This window comes from Crotalus tigris, unplaced genomic scaffold (genome assembly GCF_016545835.1).
Source record: "Crotalus tigris isolate CLP2741 ecotype Arizona unplaced genomic scaffold, ASM1654583v1 scf7180000018525.42219311030:4301911, whole genome shotgun sequence".
Taxonomy (NCBI): Eukaryota; Metazoa; Chordata; class Lepidosauria; order Squamata; family Viperidae; genus Crotalus; species Crotalus tigris.
The window spans coordinates 3,030,028-3,049,308 of NW_024097057.1; the positions used below are offsets into that span (position 1 = coordinate 3,030,028).

Consider the following 19,281-nt stretch of genomic DNA (forward strand, 5'->3'; position numbering starts at 1 on the left):
CCTCTCTAAGCAGTTTACAGAGTCAGCCTCTTGCCCCCAACAATCTGGCTCCTCATTTTACCCACCTGGGGAGGACGGACCTACTTCCCATTTAGAACCAACATATTACACGAAAGTTATGACTTTGATTTTTCTTCAAGCAGCCTCTCTATGACCCAGGAAGGAGGCAGGTCTTTTTACTGATAATCTAGAACACAGGTGTCAAACACGCCGTGTCACGTGATGTGTCGCAACGTATCACGACTTTTTTCACATTGCCGGAGCTGGGGCTGGCACGGCCTCCACGTGATGCAACCATCCCACGGGCTGGCAGTTTGACACTCCTGATCTAGAACCTGCAGCTGGTTGTTCAACTAACAATTTCCTGCATTTTTAACCCTGTCTTGCAAATCCCATATGCAGTGGCCAGAGATAAAGCCCTTTTTTGCACCTGTTCTGCATTCCTGGCTAAAGAACAGAAGAACTTGCTGAGTCCATCAAAGGCAGCTCCTGAGGCTGCTCACCTGTGGATTCAGCAGCCACCTCACCCTGTGCACCTTCATATCAAAGGCTAGCATTTATTTTTGTTTACCAGTCAGTAATGAGACTAAGTGGTTTGGAAGTAGCCAAGGTTGTAAACTAACCATAATTATTTGCAACACCACAGTAATTTTCTCCACTGGCTTGTAAACTAGGCCTTAATGAAGAGTAAGTACAAGATTGACCGACTGTGGTGTCTTCCACCAGCCATGAACCGATCAGCTATAACAGTGCAAGGTGCAATTTTAGCCTCTAACCTTGAGAATATTTACCTTTTATTTTATGGCTAAGAACTGCTTTTCGCTGAAGTTGCCTCCGTTTTACAGCTGTTGCCTCACTTCTTCTGGCCTACTTAAAGCGAGCCTCTGCGGAAGGCCTCACGAGGGACTAAGCGTTCGTGAAGGCTTTGCTCTTTATCTGACATGTTTTTTTCCACCAAACCAATTATTTTATCAAAGAAGGGAACTAAACTGGCCTAACATAATTAGTTTCTAATAAAAGCATGCTGGCAGCCTGTAATCGCCTAATTTCCCTCTGGGCACTTGGCAATTAATTGTTTTCTTATTCTATCTTCATAGATTCCGAAGTCAGGCTAACATGCCATGACTGTTCTTATCTTCTTCCCTTTTATAAAGAGATTGCTCTTTCCCTCTGCCCTGCACTTTCTAGAAACCAGACTAGCTACCAACACACATTTCAGCATGACGGTTTTGGGGGGTCACTGATAGGCTTAACATCTAGTCTAGAGGCTAAAAATAACCCTAAAAAAAGTATAGTAGCCAATGAACTCTTTTCTTCCTAAGGGGAACTGCCATAGAGCCTGGAATACAGAATCATCCTTTTCATTTTTCCCAGGTAGAAATGTGAATAAATTTTGACTTCATTTACACTTAGCAAAGGAAAAGCATCCTCCAAGATTTAAGAGACCACTAGATCCATTTTGTTTTAAAAATGCTAATTTTTGCTGAAGTCACTTATTTCATTAAAATGCGTACAGTGATACTCTTTCCTCCTTTAGACTGATACAAGAAGGTTTCCCGTCACTGTCAGCCCGGCAGGGGATCTCTTCTTGATCCTGTGTCCTGCATAGACATTGATTAATAGATGGGCGGGATCAGATTGAGGCTGGGACAGACAGATAGTTGGAGAGAAAACATGATAAATTAGATACTAAAAATACAAAGCCAAGTTTCCAATAAGATGTTTAAGGGAGCCTACCGGTGGCCTCCCATGAATTTCCCCAGAGCATTAAGTGAAGGAAAAACTCTTTAGGGATTTAACTACAGGCAGCCCTTGACTTATAACCATTTGTGAAGTTACAATGGAAGTGAAAAAAGTGCTGATGACCATTTTTCACACGCATGACCTTTGCAGCATCCCCATGGTCACGTGATCAAAAATCGGACACTTGGCAACTGGCTCACACTTACGGCCGTCGCAGCGTCCCTGGGGGCCACGTGACCCCCATTTGTAACTTTCTCACGTGCAAAGTCAACAGGGCAAGAGAGATTCACGTAACAGCCATCTCATTAGCTTAATACCTGCAGGGATTCACTTAATAACGGTGGGAAGAAATGCCATAAAATGGGGCAAAACTCACTTAAGAAAACTTGCTTAGCCATGGAAATTTTGGGCTCAACGGTGGTCATAAATCAAGGACTACCTGCACCAGCACACAACCCTTATGGCCGCTTTCGAGGCTGGCCCTCCCAGGACATAAGATCAGGAGAGAGAGAGAGAGAGAATGAACTTGCAAAGCATCTTTTTTTTTGGGGGGGGGGAAGTGGGGTCCCTCTTGTGTCGCTGGAGGCCTGCCTGACGTCCTTGGCCAAGAGGGGAAGAACGACACACTTGCCAGAACCGATTTAACAGTTTATTCAAAGGAAGAAAGGGGATGCTGGCTTCTCTCCCTCCTTCCCTCCCTCCCTCCCTCCCTCACCTGCAGGCTGCTGCTCGTCCAACATTTCTGCAGGGCGTGAATGCTCAGAGGGGCTGCTTTAAAAAAAAAAAAGAACCTGGGAAAAAGCATTAGAAAAAAAAAGAAGGAAGCTGGGAGACTCCTGAATAGGAAAGCAGGCTGGGGGGCTACTTTACTCCCCAGAGTTTGAGATTGGTCCAGTGAAGGACTGTGAGGGAGTCTGGGTGGGTGAGCTTTTCAATGGCACAAGGAGGCCACTGGCGCCAGCAACATGGGGATCCCGGGGCTGATGTCATGCAGAACCAGCGCCCGGGCGACGGGCACAAGCAGGCGGGCATGGGAGCAATTCCGCAGCTGGGTCTGCTGTGCTCCTCCGGGTTACCAAAAATGTGGACAGCTGGGAAATCAGCCTGGCAGCCCCTTCGCCAGCCGAGAAACAGGCCGCAGGACGACGTGCCCAGCTAACAACTATCTGCTGCCCGGAGCTGCCCCTTGCCTGGCAAACCGGCAGCCCGGGACCTCAGTTCACCTATTGGCTATTGCAGTGGGAGAAAAGACCCGGAGAGGCCATGCTGGGGATGGCTGGACTCGGAAAGTCGGACTCTGCCGATGGTTCAGGGTTTCATGTTGCTCAGGCGGAGATCTCGCTCGTGCTCAAACTGACGGTAATCCACTCTTTCCAGGAAGGCTCTTCTCTCCAAGTACCTGCAGGGAGGAGGCAGAGAGTCCCCATCAAGGGTCTTGAGGAAGCTCGCAAATATTAAAAAAAAAAAAAAAAAAAAAAAAAAAAAAAAAAAAAAAAAAAAAAAAAAAAAACAAACCCGGGGCAAGAATGCTGCTGCTTCTGGGAGCAACAAGTGTCACTCATCAAGCAGTTGCCAAGGGAACAGAACTTTTTACCCATCTTTCCCTCGGTTGTGGATGGCCAGCTCATCGCCTATGCCTTCTTCTTCTTTGAAGGTCTCCCAGTCCAGCTTGGACTTCTCCAGCGTGCTCATTTTCTGCTTCTTGGCACCCATCTTCCCCAGAAGGCTGTTCATACTGCTAGGCCGCTTCACTCTGCAAAGGCAAAGCAGAAGATAAGACGACTTCGAGGTGACGGACAGGCTCATCTCTCCAACTGCATCCGGTTTTGGTCACCACGATGTAAAAAAGATGCTGACACTCTAGAAAGAGTACAGAGAAGAGCAACAAAGAGGATCAGGGGACTGGAGGCTAAAACATATAAGGAAAGGCTGCTGGAATTGGGTATGTCTAGTTTAATGAAGAGAAGGACTGGGGGCGGGGTGACATAAAGGGAGTGTTCCAATATCTCGGGGGCTGCCCCAAAGAAGAGAGGGTCAAGCTATTCTCCAAAGCGCCTGAAGGCAGGACAAGAAGCAACGGATGGAAACTGATCAAGGAGAGAAGCAACCTAAGGAGGAATTTCCTGGCAGTGAGGACAGTTAGCCAGTGAAATGGCTTGCCTTCAGAAGTTGTGAGCTATGGTGCTCCATCGCTGAAACTTTTTAAGAGATTCGACAGCCGCTTGTATGAAATGGCACGGGGTCTCCTGCTTGAGCAAGGGTTGACTAGATGATCTTCAAAGTCCCTTCCAACTTTGTTATTCTAACTTTCTATCACTCTTCAATGTCAAAAGTCTACCTGCCCATCCAGGGTATCCTCTTTTTGCTTTCCGGCATCTTTGTGAAACGGCAACAAGATTTTAAGCGACCCAAATTGCAGTTATCAAATTGCATCCAACAAGTGGGTTCCTAATCCCACCGGACAGGCTTAATACAAAATGCAAAGCGCTTGAAATGCAGGACAAACAAACCTAAGCTACCGTTTCTGTGGGCTCCTGCAGTAAAGCAGCCTCCCTGCTGCTTGCCAAATAGCCTTGTCACCAATTCTTCAGCACAACTGGGGCAATGAAGTGTAACCACCGTCGGCTTGGCTCCCCGCTAGTGAGAAACCCCATCCCCTAAGTGACAACCGTGTAGCCCTGAGGCTCCACAGAAAGCACCACGCACATTCGTACAGGGCCCGCTGCGGATCCATCACAAAATCCGTGAAGCGCAAAGTTGCGTCCTCCATTAGCAGAGGCTTAGACCTGTATAGTAGTTTATTTTGCATTCCTGGGAGAACTTCCTTTCTATTGACCTGGGGCCATCCTGAAAATCTGGAAAGGAAATGACTGGCATTCTTAAGCAGATGAAATAAGACGGAAAGCCGTAACAAGCACATCCCCAAAGTTCAGGCTGTTTTAATGAATCAGCCAAGGAAAGAAAGAGACTTGTCCAAGCCTGGTTTCAGGGTTCAGTCACTCTTTCTCCATCCTGCAGCTGCTCATGAACCAGATGCAAGGTTTAAAGGAATGAGGTCTGTCTTCAGATGAGCAGACTGACTAAATGTTGAGAAACATTTATTTCCTCTCTTCCTCCGAGTGCCAAAATAACACTTTTCCACTCCAAAATATAAATAGGCCTTGACCTACAACCTATATTCTATCCTATCCTACCTTATTCTATTCTATTCTATTCTATTCTATTCTATTCTATTCTATTCTATTCTATTCTATTCTATTCTACTCTACTCTACTCTATTCCCTAGTCTCTATTCTATTCTACTCAACTCTACTCTAAACACTTGCCTTAGTAAAGTGTACTTTCCCTAACCGTGGGTCTGACCAAGCTGGGACGTTTGACACTGCATCTGCAGCCTTTATTCACAACAAGAAGGAAGGCAGAGGCTTTTGACCTGTAGAAAGCAAGGCCCTCCTCTTCCAGATGGGAAATGGGGCTTATCTGGATGAGGAATCCAGTGGCCACCCTGGACGCAGCTCTCAGGGGTGAAGGGCATCCCAGCGACCTTTCCCAGGATCTCATCCCAGACTCCCTGGCCCTTCACGCCCCCAGCGAGGAATTTAGCACTCAACATCCCCTTTGCTCTCAAAGAACTGACAACTGGAGGAGGACCAGTCCCCCTCCCTCCATTACAAAGCATTGGGTTGCAGGCAGTCCTCAACTTACAACTAAAATTGAGCTCCACATTTCCATTGCTAAGCAAGGCAGTTGTTAAATGCAGGGTACCCAACCCCTGGGGCATGGCCCCTTCGGAACCGGGCTGTGGAAGCAGCGGGTAAGCGCACGCACGCACACAGGTCCCTTCTAACTTTATGATTATTATTATTATTATGACCTTTTCTCCCACCACTGTGAAGCAAATCACTGCAGTTCTTAAGTGACTCATGCAGTCGTTATGCAAACCTGCCTTCCTCCCTTGATTTCACTTGTTTGACGGTTACGAATGGTGATCACGTGACCTTGGGACAGTACAGCTGTCATGCCGGTTGCCAAGCACCCGAATTTTAATCACGTGACCGCTGCAGCAACAGTCATGTGTGTGAATACCAGCCAAGATCATGTTTTTTTGTGCCGTTGTAACTGTGAACAGTCACTAAACCGAGGACTACCTGTATCCCTTCTACCAGCGCACGGGCTGAACCCAGCGCCGGCTCTACCTTTCAGAGCTGCTCAAAATCAGGGTGGCTCAAACCCCTGCTCTGGGCCTTCTCCTTGGGCTCTAGCATCGCCTCTTCCAGAAAAAGGCCTCTAAGCACAGGAGCTGGATTTGGTTCCCAGGCGCATCGTCCGGCATGGCTTCCAACTCCCGTTTTGGCTGGAGACGGCGGATCTGTGCTTTGCAGCTGCGCTCCCAGTTTCCACAAAGCCCCGAGCAGTCTAATGAAGGACAGATGCTCGGCGCGGTTTCCCTCTTTCTCCTCTGCTGCTACTGCTTGAACGAGTCAGCCTTCCCCTGGAGAATTTCTACTCCTTGCCCAGGTTTGGAAAGGCGTCAAGGAGTTGCAACACAAAACCGAATGCACTAAATCGGGGGTGTCCAACCTGGGTGACTTTAAGACTTGTGGACTTCAACTTCTTCTTTTCACCAGATATACCCAATTCAATTCAGTTCAGAACAGAGCTGGAAGGTCTTCTAGTCCAGGGGTCCCCAAACCCCAGTCTCTGGACCGGTACTGGCATGGCATGCCAGCAACCGGTCCGCACAAACAAGCAAAGCCCCATCCGTGGGATGCAGGCAGCACACAAAACCACGCACTCTCTGGTCCATGGAAAAACCTTTCGGGGACCTCTGTTCTAGTCCAACCCCCTGCTCAAGCAGGAGACCCTATACCATTTCAGACAAGTGACTGTCCAGTCTCTTCTTAAAAACCTCCAGTGACGGAGCACCCACGATTTCTGGAGGCAGGCTGTTCCGCTGGTTAATTGTCCTCCCTGATAGGAACTTTCTCCTTAATTCCAGGTTGCTTCTCTCCTTGATCAGTTTCCATCCATTGTTTCTTGTCCTGCCTTCAAGTGCTTTGGAAAATTGTGCAGGTGATGGACACACCGAGGCACAGAACTCCACTGTAGCTTGGCAAAAGAGATCTGCAATGGAGGGCTTGTGACTTCACCTGGACAATAGCTGCCTTAAAGGCTCAGAGGACCAGGAGAGGTCTTGCGCCCTCTGGTGGCTGGTGCCGGGACAGGAATTTATTCAGTGCAGACTCTGTGCTCCATGTGCAAACGGGATTTCCAGAGACTCATGGGCTTTGGCCAGTCTTTCTTGTCTAACCAACCAAGTTGGGACGGCTGACAATACCAGGGCGAGTTCTCCCTCCCCTGCCAAACAAAAGGCAGGGGGCTGCTCCAGGGCATTCATCCATTCCCTTTCTAGGTTGGGTGAGAAAGGAGGAACTTCCCTGTTGGTGTCATCCATGAGGCTCCAAAAGAGTCAGCCAATTCCCGCTGGTTCTAAAGAAGCCGTTGCAATCCCCTCCCAGCGTTCATGCGACCTGCGCTGCACGAACAGAGTTTCCCAGGATCTTACCCTGAAATAGTTGGATGCGATGCCTGAGTTGCCATCTTCGGCTCTTGCTCTTTCAGAAATTGCTGGGCTTCCTTTGAAGCAGGATCGACTTCCTTGCTGACCCTGTCAGAGGGAGGAAAGACAGAAAGGAAATTAGGACCTTAAAGCAGAAGCCATTCCTTCTATTAAAATGCACAGCAGCTACCAATAATCAGCCCCCCCCCAATTATAAAGGCATTAAAGTTTCCCCCAATTTATAAAATGATGAATAACTGCCAAAAGCGTCAGGCAGAAAGGTTTCACTGAACAAATCTCTACCCCTGGCTTGAATTCCAAAAAGGCAGGCAAGAACGAATAAATTTTCTCCAGGAATCTAAAAAGCAGCAGCAAGTTTTGCTGCTTATCAAACGGTTTTGCTTGAAGGAGCAAATTAGCATTTCCTTTTCACGAAGGAATGGATAACCGCCAAGGAAGGGATTTGCAGACACACAGAGCACACAGTGAAAAGGGCAAGAGGAAAAAAAAAAAAAGCAATGGTTAATCTCAAAAACATAAATCATTTTCCAGTTACAAACCAGATCCTGGCTTCTGAATGCCGGTTCGCACTATCAGGGGGAATTTGTGTGAAAAGCAATTCTTGAGTTTAATAACCGCATGCGAGATAAAGACAAAATAAACCATCTACGTAAATAGATCTTTCTCATGTTGTTTTAATCCCATCTGTTTTTCCTTTCGGCATGACCTTGTGTTTGCCTCCCCTCTCCAGTTTCAGCATCCTCAAAAATTCCTTCCATTCTTCCTTGAAAGCCATCAAGGGAGGAAACATAGCGTCGCTCTAGAACAGAGGTGGGGAACGACGGCCCCTTTCTCTCTGGGGTTTCTTCTTTGTGAGACTTGAAACAGCAGCCTAAAACAGGCTGACCCACCAGCTTTGGAGAATCTCAACCATCCTCAAAGCTGGTGTCCCAAAGGTGCTTTTTCAAAAGGCAACTTTCCTGGAAGATGTTTCGCTTCTCATCCAAGATGCTCTACAAGCCTTTTTAAAGAAAATTCCGAGAAACCTTTGGCACTATCTTCTCTAAATAGAATTTAAGGCGATCAGTTCAAGGAAAAAGAAAGTTCAGTTGCCTTTTGAAAAAAACACCCTTTGGGACCACCAGCTTTGAGAAAACTCCACGCGTAGGCACTTACTTGCCTATTGTATGTGTGTTTTAACATAACTCTGCTGTTTTATAGTCCTGTGAAATGCTTTAAGGTCCTTATTTTGCAGCAAAAAAAAAACAAACCAATTTATAATATGGTCGTTGTCCTCTGCTTGTTAGCTGCTGTTTGAATGGAGCAGTTGAATGCAAAAGGAACAGGCCAAACTTACCTCACCTCTTCGCCAGCAAAGTCAAACACTTTGGTGACCGTGATTTTGTTACTCTCTGTTTCCTTTGGTTCCCCTTGAGGCTTGCACACATTTTTCTCAGCAGCTGTCTAACCAAAACAGGAAAGGGGGAAAAAAAAACACATTTGTTTGAGTGCCGGAGATACCTCAGGCCCTTTTAATGCATCCATTGCTAAGGCCATTACCCAGCATTCACCTCAAAGTGCTGAATCAATTGGCTATGCTTCACGGCCAGAAAATAACATTCAGCATGTTGTGAGAACAGATATGTGTGGATCTTTTTAAGCCAATTAGCCTAATTAGGACAATACTCTCAATGCAGCAGTGCTTAAAATACCATTCAGGAGTGGACTAATGATTTGCTAGAACTCTAGTTCTCATTTTTATTCCCATAATATTTCCAGGGGAAATTAACTGCATTTTCATTCACAAGTCAAATAAAATACCTTTATTACTGTCTTTGACCAGCCTTTATAATTAAAAAAGTACAATTAAAAAAAGAAGAATTTAATACAATTAGTTTTTAGAGAAAAGAAGAAAAAATGAGACAATAAAACAGTATGTAAACATTTTTGTGCAGTTGTGAGACTTCATAAAAAAAGCCAGCTGCACAAAAAAAATTATGTGCTGTTTTATTGTCTCATTATTTTTTTCCTTTTCATTATTTTATTATTTTATTGTTAAGTGTAGGTTTACTGTCTCTTAAAAATAGTAAACACAAAATTTATCTGTGTGGCCCTCATATTTGGGAATGACTGGTGCAATCAAAGCCAAGCCATGGCTAATTAGGAGAATACGCTCCTTGTAGCAATGCTTAAAATATCATTCAGGAGTGGACTGACTTGCCAGAATCCTCGGTCTCATTTCATTTCTGTAATCTTTCCAGGGGAAATGAAAAGACACCATTTCAGCTTGATGACATTATTTTCATTCGGTCTTAAATCTTGTTATTGTTAACCCTTTTATTGTCCACAAAGGTCTCTATGTTAGGTTAGCATCCATCCTTTTAAACAAAACTAACTTTCTGGTTGTAACAGTGAAATGGGGTATACAAGGAGTACCGTCAACATACCTGGATAGAAATACAGCCTATTGTAGTTCACCTGATTTCAGAGACCTTTGATTAGAGATTTGCTGAAATCCAGTCATATTCTTTGGAGAAAGGAGATACCTATTTGAACAAACCGTAATGGAAGTTTCCCTTTCTGTTTCAAACAGTGATGTCTGAATGACAGTTTCCCCCTTACCTTGTGTTTCTGATGGCAGGGAGTTTGATCTGCAGAAACGGCTTTGGGTTTCTGGGCAACATCACTGAGGAAGCTGGCCCACAGTGCATCCTCCTTTTTCCTTTCTTCGTTTTTGTTTATATACGTGTTACGACTTTCTCCCGATTCACTGTCCTCCTCCTCATTTTTCTTGTCTTTAGAAGATTCTCCTTCACCCAGATCTAAGAAAAGCCTGTGTTGTTTCTTCCTTTTCCTAGGAAAAAATTCTATCGTTATCAGCAAATGAATTACCAGTCAAGAATCTAAAATGGCTGCAAGGATTATTTGTGAGAGCTTGGAAGCAACCAGGAGCATCTGCAGGGTTTGGCTAGAACAGTTAAAATGGCTGCCAGAACAGGGCAACTGAAGCACTGGGTGTTGTTGTCACCATGTTGATTTTTCTGACCACATCCTGCGGACACTCCTGAGCAATCTTGTGTTAAGTAAAAAGGGCAATAAGTAAGGCACTCTTCTGATGAAATTGCTCTCCTCCTTCATCACTTCCTACTAATAAAACACCTTATCAAAAAAATGCCGTTTGGGACATAATTTTAAAAAGGAAGCAAAGCAACACTTCCTTTTCTTTTTTTCCTCTGATGCAAATTGCTGCTCACCAAGGTGCAATTCCTTTAGTGTCTTTTTTGCATGTCTTCCAGTCTGGCTGCTGCTCTTCCTCCTCCTCCACTTCCTCTTCCTTTATCAGCTCGCTGACATCGTCTTCACTGTATTCTTCGCCTGTGTCAACACAGCCTCAGTTACCCAAAAGCAACAGATTGTCCCTAGGAATACAGGGGACTAGACTGTGTGTTACCCAAGTAGCCAGGCCTGAGCAAAGGGAGCCTTGTAATCGGAGGAAAAGCTGAAAGAGAAACTTTTATCCTACATCTCCCCTCGGGCAGACCAGAGATATACGGGATATCCAGTTGGGATGCTGGATTCCTGCTGCAAAATTAGAAAAAGGCTGTTTCTTTCTCCCTCCTGGTCATTTAAAGTATGAGAACGACAGCAATAAGGAAATATGTGGCCGGCTTGGGTCTTGAGAAGCAGCTGCTGGAGACTCAATGCCAACCTCAAAAGAAGCATTGGTCCCATCGGTCTATTGGTGAAGATGCCTAGAAACCAGGAGCCTGTCAGTTCTACTTGCACCTTAAGGCATGAGAAGCGCCTGGGTGACTTTAGCCCAATCATCAGGAGATGGTGAGTTGTAGTCCTGCCTTAGACGTGAAAGCTACTTGGGTGACTTTGGATCAATCACCAGGAGACAGAGTTCTAGTCCCGCTTAGCATGAAAATCGGCTGGGTGACTTTGGTCAATCACTCTCTCAGCCCAACCCAAGCTTGGCCACTTTTAAGGTAGGGGGACTTCAACTCCCAGAATTCCCGGCTCAGCAAAGTTTGGCCACTTTAAGGGCTTTGCTGGCTGGGGAATTCTGGGAGTTGAAGTCCGCCTGCCTTAAAGTTTCCGAGAAACACGGATCCATTCCAGGCAGCGGCCCTGAAAGCAGACGCGGGTCTGCAGCCCAACGCCTTCCCTTTGGGGCGATACAACGGCGCGCCCTCCCGTCCTCACCCCCCCCTCCAGCAACCCGCATTGGAATTGCCCATCCGAAGCGGTGCCCGGCCGCTGTCACGTGACGCCCTCAGCACGCAGCCCGGATGTTCGGAACCAGCGGCCTCGACCCGGAGGCCTCGCCGTCCAGCCCCGCCTGCCCAAAGCGCCCGCCCGCCCGCTCTCCCCGAGGGAGGCCGGACGTCCCACCTGAGGGCAGGTAATCCTCGTCCTCCCCCGACGAAAAATCCTCCGAATCCGACATGGCTCTTCCTGCGCGACTCCAACCTCACAGATCACGCCCCGCGTCTTGAGGCGAGGACCCGGAAGCACACGCCCCCATCCTTTCTTCCGGAAGTGCTGTTGACCCTACAGAACAAAAACGTCTTTGGTGGACTCGCGGAGTTGATTGTTTGAACATCATTTGAATATTTGACCGATCCAGGCGTGAAATATTCGAGACTCGGATATTTACGCCTAGACTCGCGCGACAGATCGGTCAAACTTGCAAAAGAACGCGTTTTGGGCTAGTTGAGAACCAGAAAGCCTGGAAGGATTCAAATGGCAAAGGCTACGAGAGCCTCGCAAGCCTTTGCGGGTTAAGGGATGTATTTCGGATGACCTTCCAGCCATCCGTGAACTCCAGCTCCCCGCGTCCCTCTCCAACAAACAAAAAGGGCTTCTGGGAAGTGTAGTTTTCCCTCGACCTATCCAAGCGGGGGAAAGAAAAAAAGGTAACCATAGAACGCTGCAATCCTAGAGAGGCCAAAACCTGGCACGGGCGAAAGCGTCCTTACCGGAAGTGCGATTGGCACCGCTCTGGGCGCGCTCCTCTCTGGCTTCGGCGACGGGATGCCGCGGCTGCGGCGGGATGGCGGAAGGCGGCGGCGCGTCGCCTCCCGACTCGGGCGGTCTCTGGCAGCAGATCCTGAGTCTCCGCTTGACCCCGCGGACGGGCAACGTCACCACCGGCGCCTGCGCCGCCGCGCTTTGCCACTTCTCAGGTAGGAACGGGGAGTTCTCGAGGGCTTTGGGGACTACAGCGCCCACCATCCCCTGCCGGGGGCTGATTTGGAGCTGGAGCCCAGAGCTCTGGAGACACAGCTGGGCCTCCGCACCGAATGGGCACAGCCGAGCCCGTTACCGGGGGGGGGTGTCTTCCCTGCCAGAAGCCCGCCCACTCCCGTCCGCTGGGAATCATGGGTGTTGGAGTCTTGAGAGCTGGAGGGCGTCTTGTTGGAAGCCCCCCAGCACCTGCCGCGGGAGCCTTAAAATTATACTTTGTCCGGGATGTTGAGTGTCTTGGGGGCAGTTTTCACAAACAGCGTTGACACTGCTGGATGGCCTTCAGTTCCCCCCTCCCCCATCTCTGCTTTTTGGCCACCCTTCACTGCCCCGCCCCCAGGTGTTCTTTGCCCCGCCCCGAGCTGGACTCACCCGCCTGGCCTTTCTGGAAGCTGCTGCCACCTGCCCAGCCTTCGGGAAGCCTTTGAGCCCTCGGTCAAGCGCGCCGGCTCAGTCAGGTAGAAAAGAGAGACTCCCGGCCGAAGGGACACTTTACTAAAGCCAAGTGGATACAGAAGAAGCAAAGCTGAATCTGGGGTTTTCGCGCCCAAAGCGTATGGTTAACTTTTCCCTTGTTCCCATACACACAAACACACACACCATGAATCAAGGAGAGAAGCAGCCTAGAACTCAGGAGAAATTTCCTGACAGAACAATTAACCAGTGGAACAACCAGCCTCCAGAAGCGGTGAATGCTCCAACACTGGAAGTTCCCCATTGACTTTGTGGAAAGCTGGCTTGAAGTCAACCGCTCCTCATTTAATGACCCACAAACTTTGCTTAGTGATGGTACTGAGCCTGCCAGGTTTGGCATTGCTAAGCGGAGCAGTCACTAGATGTTGCAGTTTACAAACCACATTGCACAGTGATGGAAATTTCAGTCCCAATTGCCATTAACTGAGGACTACCTGTATGCCAAAATGGCTCACTAAAGGTGAGGTACCAGGAGAGACGTAAAGGTAGTTCTCAACATAAGGGCTTAATGGAGCCTGCCCATTATGATTCTATGCCATGACAGTCATAAAACAGACCTGTCATGTGACTGACCCGATTTTGCAGCTTTTTTGCAGCGGTCATTAAGCAAACGCAGCAACGGTTAAGTGATCCCACGGTTTGCGACGGGTGTGTTTTTGCTGACAGAACTGTCATAAAATGCAATAACAGGACTGCAGGATGCTGCAAAGGGCTGTAAATGCTGGCTGGGGAATTCTGGGAGTTGAGGTGCACCCATCTTGAAATTGCCAAGGTTGAGAAAAACTGGTCTTACCTGACTGGAATGCGGAGTACCTGCAGAGCAAATCTCTTCCACCTGGTAGCTCCACCTTCTCGAATTCCCAGCTCTTCTGGAAGCTGCCAGTTTCAAACCGTCGGAGAGCTTCAGCTAAGAAAGGCTTCTGTACTAATCGTGCTGCCACTCTGGAGCAATGGCTTGATCTTTGCCACGGGGGGGGGGGGGGAACCACCTCTGGAGGGTGATTGGTGGAAGCCATTCCCAGGTTGTCCTTCTGAGCTGTTCTTCCCTCCTCTCCCACTGCAGAGATGTGGTATGGAGTCTTCCTGTGGGCACTGGCATCGTCTCTCTTCTTCCACATCCCTGCAGGACTGCTGGCTCTTTTCACTCTCCGGAGGCACCGATACGGCAGGTTCATGCCAGTGAGCATCTTGCTGATGGGCCTCGTTGGGCCATTAGCTGCCGGGACCTTAACAAGTAGGTGAATTCTGGCAGAATTTGTTGGATGGAGTTCTGGATCCTAGCAGGGGAAAAGTCTGGCTTAAGTCCGATGATACTACAGCTGGTCCTTAACTTACAACCAACCATCACTGCCATTGCTAAACGAGGCAGTTGTTAAATGAGTGAGGCCTGATTTTATGACTTTGTTTGGCCAGGGTTATTAAGTGAATCACTGCAGGGATTAAGTGAATCTCCCAGTCGTTCAGCAAATGAGGCTCCCCTTGTTGACTTCGCCAATTGGAAGCCAACTGGAAAGGTGGCCGATGGCTATCTTACAATCCCAGGATCCCACATGCATGCATGCCAGTTGCCAAGGGCCCAGGTATTGATCACATGACCATGATTTATTACATTTTTTGCCAGAAATTTACTTCCAATTTTCAGCAAAAAACACCCCCTAGTGCAGGGATAGGCAACCTTGGCTCTTTTATGACTCGTGGACGTCAACTCCCAGAATTCCTGAGCCAGCTATGTTATGATGGCTCAGGAATTCTGGGAGTTGAAGTCCATGAGTCATAAAAGAGCCAAAGTTGCCTACCCCTGCACTAGTGAATAATAGGTGTGCTTAACAACTGGGCCTTTGCTTTACAACCTCCTCAGCTTGTCAAATAGGGTCTGGTCACGTGTCGATCTGCTTTGTGACTTACAACTGAAATTGTGGGCTGAGTTATGGTTATAGGTCGAGAACTACCTTTGGGAACAGGGAGAAATCCCCCCCCCAAAGTATGTGGCAGCCCAATGAAGGTGTTTTTTCCCCCTCTTCCTCTACAGGTGCTGCGATTGCCGGGGTCTACCGAGCTGCTGGGAAGAAGATGATCCCCTTTGAGGCTCTGACTTGGGGAGTGGGCCAGACCTTCTGCGTGGTGGTGATTTCCTTCTTACGGATTTTGGCTACTCTTTAGCCCCTTCCCCCTTGGCCCTGGAAGACCACCCGGAGGGGTGTCGCTTGGGAATCATGGACCAGGAGATTCAAAAGCATGAGAATCACCACAAAGTAGTTCTGTGCAATACCTTTCAAAAGCAAGAGAGCTTTGCAACAGCTTCGCTTAGCTGAGGTTGACCTGTTCAGAAGAAACCTTGTCCTGGATTGAGGCAGCTGGTCTCCCTGAAGGACCTCCCTCATCTAAGGCCAGACAGCCAAAGACAGTCAAGAGAGTTGTGGGTCCTTCTGCACATCATCATCCCAGCACTGACTTGGCTGCTTTCAATGTCTGCACTGGATTGTCCTCGGGCTGAGAATAAGAAGCGGATGACCCACAGGGAAATGTGAAAACGTTCACACTCACCCGTTGGTGAACAAGCGTTCAGGCTCTGGGTCTGTGTTTATAATTTGTGACATTTTTGTAACCTGAAGTGCCAACCTGAGCGTTTCTGGGGTTTTGTTTTAAGTATGCATATCTGGTTTAGGTCAGGGGAGTGATGCTGATTTGAGTCCAGAGAACAAAGGACATGGCGAGAACGTTTGGTGTTACCTGAAACAACTTGGCTGAGTGGGGTTCCTACTGGGGGGAGGGGGCTTCACCCTGATGGTTTGAAGCCTTTCCTAGGGAAGAAGGGGAAGGGGAGGCAGCCCCAATTAGCCGCATCAACCTGCCCCCTCCGATGGGAAGCATTCAGCCTCCCTGTTCATGCTGAGACTAAGAAGGAAAGTTCTTCACTGCTACCTCAAGCGCGCAGGACGTATTTACAGTGTGATTCTGGGAGCAGGTTTATTGCAGGGGACGGAGGAGTGGAGGCGAGACCCAGATGTGCACTTTGAAAGCTGGGAGGCTCTTTTAATTGGCATCTGGAGGACTCGCAGAGAAACCTTGGGAAATGTACAAGAGGGAGGGAATGAAGGGACTGCCCTTTTGGATGTGCTTGTCTAGGAATCCTCCATTCCCTGCAGGCAGAGGCTCAGATTGCTTTGGGAACCCCTTAAGTGCCTGGGCAACATTGCCCTCCTTCCTGGGATCAGTCTTGGATCCCATCAGTGCCCTCTCTCAGGGGCAGCCACACACTGCTACCCAGGAGCTCACCAGTCTGCCTCACGGAGGTAGACACCAGACTATTTACCCCCAGGGCATGACAGGATTCATTTGCTGGGAGGGAGGGAGGACATGTCCTTTAGTGCTTCCTCATTTATCAGGAATTTGACACCATCCCTCCCTCCCTGAAAGGTCCCATTCCTCCCCACCTCAATTCTTCTGGAGTCTCCTGGATGATTATCGGGGTGGCTTCTGAAACCTATTTTCCTCTGAGCTTGATTAATCCTTTTTTTAAAGAAATAAGTGCTCTGGGTCACAGGCAGGCCACCTGCAAGCGGTCTTCCCCCCCCCCTCCGTTTTTATCACTGCAAAGCATTCTTCCAATTGCCATGGTCAAAAATGAGGAGCATGTGTGTGTGTGGGTGCTTTTTTTACCATTTTAAGAAAGGACACATGCAAAAAATGTGATTTGTATCTTAAAATAGGCTTAGCACAGCTGAAAAGCACACCCCAGGCACGCTCGCCTCTGCTCATAGGTGATATGGCTCTTCCTGCTTTGTGATACTCCCACTCCCTGTGCCCCTCCCCTATTTTAAGTGCATCTTACAGCTCTTGAAAGGTTGCCCCATCAATAACATTTTAAACGGCCAAGGCTTAAAAATATGCGATTGTTCTCGTTTTTTAATGTATTGATCATGATTAAGTGGCCAGAATTTCAGAAAACATCGTGATCACTCAAGCTCCTGTAGCTTTCGATGCTTAGGAATGAGCTGGTGGAACGTGATCACCCCAGTTCGATTATCTTCCTTCCTTGGGCAAATTGCTCCCTTGGCCCTCTTATTTTATACTTTTCACTTTACTTTTGCCAGGCCTTTCTAACCTGCTTCTTGAGGCAGATGCTTGGACGAGGCTTGTCCTTTTTCCTCTGCCTCCTGAATTCACTTGTTTGCACTCGGTGGTTGGAATCCTGGCTTTAGTGAGCAGGGAAGACAAAAGGATCAACCCAGTCAGGAAGAATTAAATCTGCAAGCTCATTATGACCCAGCAGCAGAGAGTTTGGTGAAACTTGAAAAAATAAGCTCTCAACTCATCCAAATGTAAGAACAGGACTGGATGTTCTGTTAACTGCCTTGACCAAATATCGCCACTCGCGAACACGTTGACTTGCAATGGAAGAAGGGCCACGCCCCCTTCGTGCAGTGGAGAGGCTTGTTAGGAGCCCCCACAAACTGGGTTTGAAGGAGGGGCTGAGGGACTCCTTCCTGGCAGCAATTTCCTTTGCATTTTAACCCTTCTTGTCAGCAAATGCCCACCACGTTTGTTTGCATGCCACCGACCGCTGCAGCATATGCAAATCAATCTTTGTACAGAGGGAGCCTAAATCTCCCAATACTGGTTTTTATTTTTCTACTGAGGTTTCTGATTCTAGTGTTGGTATTTTGGCTAATAAAATCCCAGCTAAATCTTGTGAACGAGTGCATTGCGTCTCATGATTTGGGGCGGTGGGATTTCCTGCTGGCTGGCTGGGGACTTCTGGGAGTTGAAGCCTACAAGTCTTAAAAGTTGCCAAGATTGGACAACCCTCCCCCCCCCAATTTACAGCATTGGCCAGCGCTTGTATCATCGCTAACACAGTTAATTTGGAAAAGGGGAGCTGCGAAGAATGAGAAGATAAAAAAAATAAATGTACCAGGAGTATCTAATGAATGCTTGGAAAATTGGAAAAAAACAAGTGCATATTTTTAAAGCCAAGCTCACCTCGGATAACTCCAGTTTCCTTGGCAATATTTCCAAAATTGTCTGTTTCCTTTGGGGATATTTTTTTTTTAAGCTTAACTTGGAATCCAGCCAAGATCAGATGAGTATTGCCAATGGTTTGGTTAAAGTTCAGGATTTCTCCCATACTACATGGTGAACTCTTTACTTACGACACTTGCCAGGTTATCCAGGATGACACTGGCACTTTGGCAGTTGAGAAGGAATTTTCTCCAAGAATAGATGATTTTTTGTTCTGCTCCGGATATCTTGCTTTCTGCTGGCAAATACAGTGATAGTAATATGAAAAAAATGCAATTAATTTTAAACAGTTACTGTAGTGCCTGCTTTTTTCAGTGTTGGATTAATATATGCTTGGGCTATTTGTACTGTAAATCAGAGGTCCCCCCCAACCTTTTGGGCACCAGGGACCTGTTCCGTGGAGAAAGGTTTTTCCATGGACCGGAGAGTGCGTGACTTTGTGTGCTGCCTGCATCCCACGGATGGGGCTTTGCTTGCTTGTGTGGACAGGTTGCCACAAGTCATAAAAGAGCCAAGGTTGCCTACCCCTGCTCTGGGAGACCTGGAGGCAGCCACGTTCACCTTCTTCCATCTGGAATGTGATTTCCTGACACGTGTACGGGTCTCAAGTGAGGATAACGAGATATTGTGGGATTCCCGTTTTGGTAAGGATCTTCCACACTTGTCAGTATCAACACAACAGAAGGCATTTCTATAGTCAATGAAGCAGATGGTGGTTGTGTGTGTGTGTGTGTGTGTTCGTTGGCCTTTTCAATTATTCAGTGTGCATCAGAAATAATTTTTTGTGTTTCCTGGTCTTTTTTAAAGCCAACTTGAATATCTGCCCCCCTCCTCCCATGTGGGGCTCTAAGCTAGCATTATTTTGCTAGCAATGGAAATGAAGGACATTCTGCAATAATTTAAACCCTCTAATAAATTAATCTCCTTTGGTATATAGACTGATCCCTTACAATCTGCCATAATTAATCAGCCAGCCAGCCAGCCAACCAACTTGCTGCTCTAATGCTCCATAATCTCCACTCAATAGACATCAAACTCCAGATTGTAGAAACCTTTGAAACAGTTTCAGATCAAACTTTTTACTACAATCAAGTCTGAGACAGTATTTCCAGCAATCTGGACTCTCAAGCTTTCTTTTAAAAAAACAACAGCGACCTGGAATAGTGACGTCTGCATAAAACTTCTCAGCGATCAAGACCTTTGTGCGCCAAAGTAAAACAAAAGTAACA

General features: G+C 47.5%; 2 protein-coding genes across 2 annotated transcripts; one reads left to right on the forward strand and one right to left on the reverse strand.

Annotated features, from left to right (window-relative positions):
- Positions 1-2,512: 2,512 nt before the first annotated feature.
- CFDP1 (craniofacial development protein 1) lies at positions 2,513-11,887 on the reverse strand. The gene is made up of 7 exons (XM_039353741.1): positions 11,702-11,887; positions 10,558-10,678; positions 9,926-10,157; positions 8,661-8,767; positions 7,310-7,411; positions 3,338-3,496; positions 2,513-3,142 (listed from the first exon to the last, which is right to left on the reverse strand). The coding sequence occupies exons 1-7, from the start codon at positions 11,754-11,756 to the stop codon at positions 3,052-3,054; spliced, it is 867 nt and encodes a 288-aa protein (XP_039209675.1). The 5' UTR covers positions 11,757-11,887; the 3' UTR covers positions 2,513-3,051.
- Positions 11,888-12,224: 337 nt separating this feature from the next.
- Positions 12,225-17,727, forward strand: TMEM170A (transmembrane protein 170A). The gene is made up of 3 exons (XM_039353742.1): positions 12,225-12,495; positions 14,094-14,264; positions 15,060-17,727. The coding sequence occupies exons 1-3, from the start codon at positions 12,363-12,365 to the stop codon at positions 15,188-15,190; spliced, it is 435 nt and encodes a 144-aa protein (XP_039209676.1). The 5' UTR covers positions 12,225-12,362; the 3' UTR covers positions 15,191-17,727.
- The last annotated feature ends 1,554 nt before the right edge of the window (positions 17,728-19,281 follow it).